This window comes from Oncorhynchus mykiss, chromosome 10 (genome assembly GCF_013265735.2).
Source record: "Oncorhynchus mykiss isolate Arlee chromosome 10, USDA_OmykA_1.1, whole genome shotgun sequence".
Classification (NCBI taxonomy): domain Eukaryota; kingdom Metazoa; phylum Chordata; class Actinopteri; order Salmoniformes; family Salmonidae; genus Oncorhynchus; species Oncorhynchus mykiss.
The window spans coordinates 60757874-60766599 of NC_048574.1; the positions used below are offsets into that span (position 1 = coordinate 60757874).

The 8726-nt window shown below is 42.9% G+C and overlaps 1 protein-coding gene across 1 annotated transcript; it reads right to left on the reverse strand.

Annotated features, from left to right (window-relative positions):
• Positions 1 to 645: 645 nt before the first annotated feature.
• tlr3 (toll-like receptor 3) lies at positions 646 to 7538 on the reverse strand. Its single transcript, NM_001124578.1, is given in 5 exon segments — positions 646 to 2710; positions 3709 to 5561; positions 6068 to 6265; positions 6561 to 7056; positions 7408 to 7538. Coding segments are annotated over 4 exon segments (2742 nt in total). The 5' UTR covers positions 7023 to 7056; positions 7408 to 7538; the 3' UTR covers positions 646 to 2481.
• Positions 7539 to 8726: the final 1188 nt, after the last annotated feature.

Below are 8726 nucleotides of genomic sequence, written 5' to 3' on the forward strand. Positions count from 1 at the left end.
ATGTGGTAAACTGCTTGGATTTCTATTTTTCCCACCCAACTTTGAACCTAAATCCAATGACATGGTGAATTGTTTTTGTTGATTTGACATTGACAACTCAACCAATTGTAAATCAAAACTAGATTTTAAAATTATGTTTGTGCCCAGTGGGAGTGTTCATTATCAATTGAACCAGGGGAGAAGGTTAATCTACCAGCTGTATCTCGGTAGCAATTACCCTGTGAATGAGGTTGTTGCTAATATAAATCCAACACGTGTGAGAAAGGACAGTGTTTATCCCTTTTTCCTCCCTTTCTTAATCCACAAACCCTTGAAGTAATCCTCCTTTCTTTAAAATTAGCAAAGTTTAGTTATTCCTCTCCTTTAAAAAAAATTTAAGTTAAGGAATGTTTTAAGTTACCCTTACTGTCAGGTTCCCATAGTTCCTGTGCCGTTGGTTAGAAGTCCATTTTAAGGATGAGGCCAGAAGCTGGCTAGTTTTTGAAATGCTTTTTTATTTTTTAAGTTATTCCTCGAAATAAAAAGAAAACGGGAGAATGTCACATTTAAAACCTAGCTTTTTCCTTGACCACTTGAGGGCAGAGGATTTCAGTTCATTTGTTAATTTTTTCACAAAGTTTTGAAGTAAAGACTAATAATACGAATGGCAGAATCCAACTTTACTGAAAACTTTAAAAAGACATGCTGAATAGCATACAGATGGAAAAACCCCCAGAATGTGTTCAAATATACTTGCAGTTCACTCAAATCAACACTACGTCTCATGCGACGAATACAAAGAGATTTTGGTTGAACCATACTCTATTAAACAAAATTCTAACTTTCAAGTAAGTGTACAAAAGTGCTGAAACAAATATATTTAAATATAGAGTTTAACCTGAAATTACCTAATTAAAGCAGTTCCCACAGTGGAAAAACAAGAATATGTAGGTATGTTAAAGTTCTAAGTTCATCTGACATTTTGGTTATGAAGAGAACATTACATGGTTAATGAGTGCAATAGTGGGTTATTTTACAGTGTAGTTGTAATACTCCTGCTAGCAATACTAAAGTAATGCTGTAAAATAACCCTACTGTAATTGACCATGAAACCACATTTTAAAGCATTTTGTTAAGTCAATGATCTACTCTGTCAGTGATCTGCAAATCACCTTGTAAATAACTACTCATTATGATTTGTAGATCAGTCAACGATCAGCGGCAGCTCTCTGCACAGATGGACCCAGATGAAACCAATCATGGTTTCAATTGACTGATAATTCACTTACAATTGGTGATATGTGTTTTTTCTTACGAAGCTAAATGACGTTAGATAATTTAGCTTGCTAAGAATTTTTTTTATTTCATCAATCATTTAGCTTGGTAAGAAAAAACACATCTTCTATTTGAAAAAATATTTTTCTTATCAATTCCTCAATATTCTAAGATATTTAGGCTTGCTTAGATTTCACCTTTTGCATGTCACTTGGCTACTGAAACAGTACACTTACTTTCTCATTCAGCGGTTAAATGAGACGTGCAATATTGCACACTTTCTAGTGTACACTTCCTTGTATCCTCGACCATTGTTTGAAACCTACAGTATTGTACTTTCAAGTACACTTCCTTAAAATCTTAGCCACTGAATGAAAGCTACAGTAGTGCACACCGCTAACTTGACTCTGAACCATACAATGAGAGCAACAGTTTTGCACACTTTCCACACCCTTGCACCCACTGTCATTATTTAAGAAATATAGCCAAGTATTACATAAACGTAATAATACAGTCGGCAAGCGCAGGGCTCTCCAGAGGGTGGTGTGGTCAGATGTCCTGGAGGGCACACTGCCTGCCCTACAGGACATCTACAGCACCCGGTGTCACAGGAAGGCCAAGAAGATCATCAAGGACCTCAGCCACCTGAGCCACGGCCTGTTCACCCGCTACAGTCTAGAAGGCAGAGACGGTACAGGTGCATCAAAACCGAGAGACTGATAAAACAGCTTCTATATCCAGGCCTTCGGACTGTTAAACAGTCACCACTAGCCGGCCTCCGCCCAGTATCCCGCTCTGAACTTTAGTCACTGTTACTAGCAGGCTACCACCTGGTACTCTACCCTGCACCTTAGAGTCATTGAACACTGGTTGCTATAATAATGTTACATCCTGTTTGACACACTTCATATGTACAGTATATACTGTATTCTAGTCAAGGCTTATCCAATTGAACTACTGCCGTGCACACCTTTTCTATTCATATAGTGTCCATACACACCATCAAATGCATACAGTATATATTCATATTCCAAACTCTGACATTTCTTTCTTTACATTTTGGGGATTTGTTTGTATTGCTAGGTATTACTGCACTGTTGGAGCTAGAAACATAAGCATTTCACTGAACCTGTGATAACATCTGGAAAATGAGTACGCAACCAATATATTTGATTTGGCTGAAGTAAAATTGTCAGTACACTTCTAAGCATAATGGCATGGAGAAAGTTACTGCACTCGGTTGGTGGTGCCCAGGGCGATGCGGAGCCTCTGGTGGAAGGCGGGCACCCTCTCCCTCTGCAGGGGCCAGTTGAGGAGGCAATTTGGACGAAGCATGCCCCTGCGCAGGAGCAGACAGCGGGACAACTTGTAGTCCTGCACGTCCTCCAGGAAGACCAGCACCACCGAGTCCCGGCTGTCCTCGATCACCTGGTGCAGGGCGTGGTGGGCCATGAACCTGGGGTGGAAAGGGAGAGAATGGTGGGAGGTGAGGGGAGGAGAGTGAAAGGAAATGGGAGGAAGTGGTTTCCAGGGAGAGGAAAGGGGAGAAACGCAGAGAGACAGAAGAGGGCATTTGTCAGAGCGGGCAAATAAAAGAGGCTCAAAGTACCGAAGCATAACAGGAATTACATTTCAGATCTCAATCATATACATGTAACACTTATCCAGAGAGACTTGCAATCAAATCAATCAAAAGGGTGAAACATGAACATAGAATAAAATACAATCAATGAATGGCAACATTTAACACTGGTTTATACTGTACTGTTAGAGCAGCTTTCAAGAACACAGATTAAGCCAATAACCTCAACACTTCAAGGGTTTAGACAGAAACACCTGCCTTGGATCAGTGCTGTGGTGATACTTTAAATTTTCATTCTTCACTTAGACATTCTTTGAGCATTATGGTCCATAGCCAAAAAAAAAAGGTAATGAGTTCAGAATAATTGCATTTTACATTTATGTAATTTAGCAGACGCTCATTTCCACAGCGACTTGAGTTGTGGGTGTACTTACATAGTTTACACATTAATAGAATCTTTCGAATTATTATTGAACTGATCGTTTTTTTTCAATGAAGAAATGGTTATCCAGACGCTGAGAGAATTTTCTGTGTAAAATGTTTTTTTTTTACTGCTCGTTTGGGTTTCATATCTTCTTCCAGAATTGCCCAAACTCACTTACCCACTTCACACAGTCTCCACTTCCCCTGTTTGAGTAAAACTTGTTCAGTTCAATTTTAAAACAGAAAAATCATGGTATTATTACTATAATAACACATTAAAACGTCAACATGATTTACTTTCATTTCCTGAAATAGATATCCCTGCAGATTTTCCAACCACTGTCCTTATCAATGTTCTCTTTTCCATGACCAGTGACCACACATGCTCTACCAATGTTTATGTAACGTGAATGTTCGGAAAAAAATATATCTATGTTCATTCTACTTACTGTCGACACATGGAGTCTTCGAGAAGAGTTTCGGTGACCACAAATAGTATTTTCCTGGACCTTCTCATATTCTCCACAATGGACTCCAGTCGCGAATCACCTGGCACTGCATCTCGATCCTGCAGATAAAATGTATACCCCTGTTCGTCCTCTAGAGGGAGCAAGCTTCGTTCCACCCAGGTTTTATCCTTTGCAGCATGAATGACGTACGCGTCGTAGTTGAACTCTCTCCCCTCCCCGGAACTGGCGTCGCTCAATCCGAGCGTACGGTTGATCAGAACGTTCCAGTAGAACTGAATCCTCCAACCCTGGAAGCGCACTAGGAGTGAGGTCACCATTAAAGTCAGGACCGCAGTGCTGGTGAGCACGTAGAGCGCCTGGAATGGTGTCATGTCCTGGCAGGAGAGCCTGTCAAACTCCATGATCGAGCGGTTGTAGTAGGCTTGCGGCGTGTTGCACACATACTCATCCCTGAGGCCCGGCACACTGGCGTTTGTTCCGTTCAGCCACGCCACAAACCACAGGATGCTCTCGCAGGTGCAGTCGAACGGGTTCTTCTCCATGACCAGCTGGCTGAGGTTGGCCAAAGCCGGCCCAAACACTTCCTTCCTCACCGACGTGATTAGATTCTTCTGGAGCCGAAGCACCCGGAGCGACCCCAAGTCGTTGAAGACTGAGTCCCTGAGTTGGTTCAGGATGTTCCCACTGAGGCTGAGCTCTTGAAGGTTGGTTAATCCATGAAGGGCCTCATCGGGGATCTCATCCAGACCGTTGAAGTCCATCTCCAGGGCAACAAGGCTGCGGAGCCCCCTAAGAAACAGCACCGGCCCACCTGGGTTAGCACTCTTCCACAGCCGGGCCAAGTTGTTGTGCTGAAACTTCAGCACCTTCAGATTCTCTAGTCCATCAAGAAGATCAATTTTTATGTTGGCGATGTTGTTGTTGCTGAGGTCCAGGATGGTGAGGTTGGACAGAGGCTTGAACGGAGAGGTATTCATATACAGGGTGCTGGTCAGAGCTCTCCCCAGCATCAGAGTCCTGAGAGCGGGCACATGGACAAACGACATAGGGCTGAGGATGAGCTTCTGGTTGCCGTTAGAGAGGTAGATCTCCTGTAGCTGGCCCAAACCCTGGAACTCTTTCCCCGTCAGGGTCTGGGAGATGGAGTTGTTGCCCAGCAGAAGGGTGGTGAGATTGCCCAGGCTGGAGAAGGCTCCAGGGTCTAGACGGGAGATTGCTGTGCTTGTAAGCTTTAGCATAAGAAGTGGTGAACCTGCGAGGGACACAAAGGTCTGGTTGGTGATGATTTTGAGCGACATGCAGCTGGTCCTACTCAGGTGGAGTTGGCGGAGACTCATCAAACCCGCAAAGGTGAGCACCGAGATGTTTCGAAAGGCAGTATTCTCCATGCTCAGGCTCTCCAGTGCCCTTAGTGGCTGGAAGGAGAAGTCGTCGATAATAGGGTAAGAAGAAGTGCGACTCTTCACCAGCGCCATATTCAGGTTGAGCCGTGTCAGATTCCCCAGCCCGTTGAAAGTGTTCTTAGTCAGGCGCTTGAGGTTGTTCTGCTCCAGAGAAAGAACTTCCAGCATGGACAGCCACTGGAAAGAACCATCCCCGATCTTAGCTATGCTGTTGTGGGATAGATCCAAAGTAGTGAGGTGGGTCTTCCCCAGGCCTTTGAAGGTGGTGTTGTCTAGTGTAACTAGCTGTGTCTTTTGGAGGGAGAGGCTGCGGATCGCTGTCCCAGAAAGCTCTGTGCAGAGTTTAGACGTGAGTGAAGGGCCAAGTTTGCTCCCATTCATGACTAACTCATATATGCTTGCAATGGGCTTCAAGCAATCAGGCTCAAACTGCAAGGGGGGGAAAAAAAACACTGATTAGTTGCTGCACAAGATGCTGCCATAGACTGTAGATACGTTGTCAAACTGGTTCAATCAATGTTGTTTCCATGTAATTTCAACTAAATTACGTTGAACCAACGTGGAATAAATGTTGAATTGTGGCAAGTGAGCTGTGGAGTCTGTGGCAAGTGAGCTGTCGCATTATTACAATCTTTCTTGTGCGGCGTTGAGTGATCCCGTTTTCACTATCATTGTATTTGTCCGGACCCTGCCTTGCTCTGTTCCTCTTTTTCTTAATTTGGCATCAATTAGTTTAATATGAAAATGTTGGTTCAAAATGCCCTAGATGTTAATTTGGTGGCTTTGCACTACGCCTAGAAAATAAGAGAGGAAACACTGAAGGGATCTTGACAACCTAAACAAAAGGTGTGATTGGTTGAGCATGGTGCTTATTCCTGTCAGCAGCTGAGAGCATTAACATCCTTTTATTTCCCATTTCACAGGATCTTTTGTACCTTTGCTAGAGTTGTTAGATTCGACAGGTGGAGGACTCGTAGGGATGAGGAATTACTGAGAAAATAGAAGTCATCCTTTTTGAAGGTTGATATGCTGTTGCTAGACAAGATGAGAGTCACCAGGCTTGGAAGCTGAAGGCGGGTGCCCAAGTTGGCTGTCTTCAGGTCATTTTTGGACACGTCCAGCAGTGTCAGACTCTGGTGAAAAATGGAAAGATATTCTAAGAGGGTTTGAGAGAAAATGTAACTGAGGCAACTGCAATCAAATCATAATTTGCCTATGGTTTAGGCTTGAAAGAGAATAACCCAAATCCATTTCATGGTAAATGAAAGAAAGAAAATAAAATGGTTCCAAAATATTGTCCTGCAGAGTCAAGAGCATCCCCCCCGCTCTCTCAACTGTATCATCATCTAGTACTGTATATCATCATTATCAACACATCCACAACCCCTGCCATCCTTGTCTTCACCATGACACCAGGCAGATCCCTACCTGTAAGGCAGCAAAGGGCTCTCCCCGTAGCTTCAACCTGTTGCCAGCCAGGTTAAGCTCTGTCAGATTGGTGCAGTTGCTCAGGTCCTTCTCCCTCAGCCAATGTACCTCGTTGTGCTGTACGGTCAGTGTCCTCAGCAGGCCCAGGGTCTGACACAGGCTGTCCTCCAGCTTGGTGAGGCTGTTGAAGCCCACATCCAGGTGCACAAGCCCAGGGTAAGTGGCCAGCGATGCTGGGGGTAGCTCCACCAGCCTGTTGTGGGAGACATCCAGGCCGGTGATATTCCAGGGCAGGTTGGGAGGGATCTCCTTGAGGCGGAGGTGGCTGCAGTCCGCCCAGCCGTTTCGCACCTGGCATTCGGATTTCTGACGCTTTTGAGAGGCGTGGCATAGGGTAGGGCCAGTGATGAGGTCACCCAGATTGACAGCCAATAGAATGAGGATTATATCTGGCCAATTCATGGCTTCAGATGGTTTTAACAGCGTTTCATAAAAACTGCAAAAGAAATGGATAGGTATATAGTAAGCAGAGCTATATAAAGAGTCAAATTATTTGTCTATTAATATTTGTGAACAGGTTTGGCAACGTATTTTTGTATGGTGATTTATCATGAGTCATCAGCGACAGAGAGAGAAAACACACATAGCTTCTCCCATATAGTAATACAGTTGCACTATCAGAACCATTGTGTCATCTTGCACACAAGATAATCACAATCTACATTTTCATAAATTGAAACAGTTAAACTGACAACTGCTGAAAAACTCTGCAGAGCAAAATAAACTACACATTGGCTACAGAAACCTATTTCGATTCTAATATTTGAAAGAAGAAAACCGAACATACCAGATGTCGTTTATTGAGACGGAGAGTGTTGCTCGTCAGTCATTTTGAACGTAAAAGTTGCAGAGTTATATACACGGTAAATCCGAGGAAGCATAGAAGGCTTTGAGACATGAACAGCTGCAGAGTGTTGTGGAAGTGAAATGACACGGATCCGCATATCTGTAGCAGTGCCTTGTTCCGTCAGACCACGTGCTGGCCCACAGACAATTTTCAATTTCTTCAAAAACGAAACTGGCAAGGAGTCAAAGTTTGTGGGTACATTTGGATCTTTGGCGGCCACTTTCGGTGTTGGCGGGATGGCATTGGAAAGATGACCCAAACAAATGCAAACCTTTTAAAGGCATCACCTTTGAAAGTTTCTGGTTCATGTCCGGGTCTGTGTAGGTTATGTCAATGTACTTTAATAGACATGCAGTTATCAGTCATAGAAAATATTAATTATGTTTAGAAGATAGTTTTCCATAAATGTGTATTTTTTTTGCTCACTGTTAGGACACTTGAAGTAAGCCTATAGTGAAACATGTGCGTCGCTTTCATTGCCCATACAATTACACAATAGTCTTGTGTAATTTAACTGTCTAGGGGCCACTTTCACAGACTTCCCCCACTAGCCTAGCTTTTTGCCTTTCGATTAAAATATATATATATATACAGTGGGGAGAACAAGTATTTGATACACTGCCGATTTTGCAGGTTTTCCTACTTACAAAGCATGTAGAGGTCTGTAATTTTTTATCATAGGTACACTTCAACTGTGAGAGACGGAATCTAAAACAAAAATCCAGAAAATCACATTGTATGATTTTTAAGTAATTAATTTGCATTTTATTGCATGACATAAGTATTTGATACATCAGAAAAGCAGAACTTAATATTTGGTACAGAAACCTTTGTTTGCAATTACAGAGATCATACGTTTCCTGTAGTTCTTGACCAGGTTTGCACACACTGCAACAGGGATTTTGGCCCACTCCTCCATACAGACCTTCTCCAGATCCTTCAGGTTTCGGGGCTGTCGCTGGGCAATACGGACTTTCAGCTCCCTCCAAAGATGTTCTATTGGGTTCAGGTCTGGAGACTGGCTAGGCCACTCCAGGACCTTGAGACCTTCTCCAATCGGCAGTGTATCAAATACTTGTTCTCCCCACTGTATATACATAAATTAAAGCTATAGTCTGCGATTGGTGCATCAATTTGTTTACTTTTAAACTAATGATATATTGATTATTGAAGAATATAATATGTAAATGCCAAATAACCTTAGTTCAACTGAACCCAAAATATAATGGCTATTATTAATTCTAAGTCCAAAAATGGAC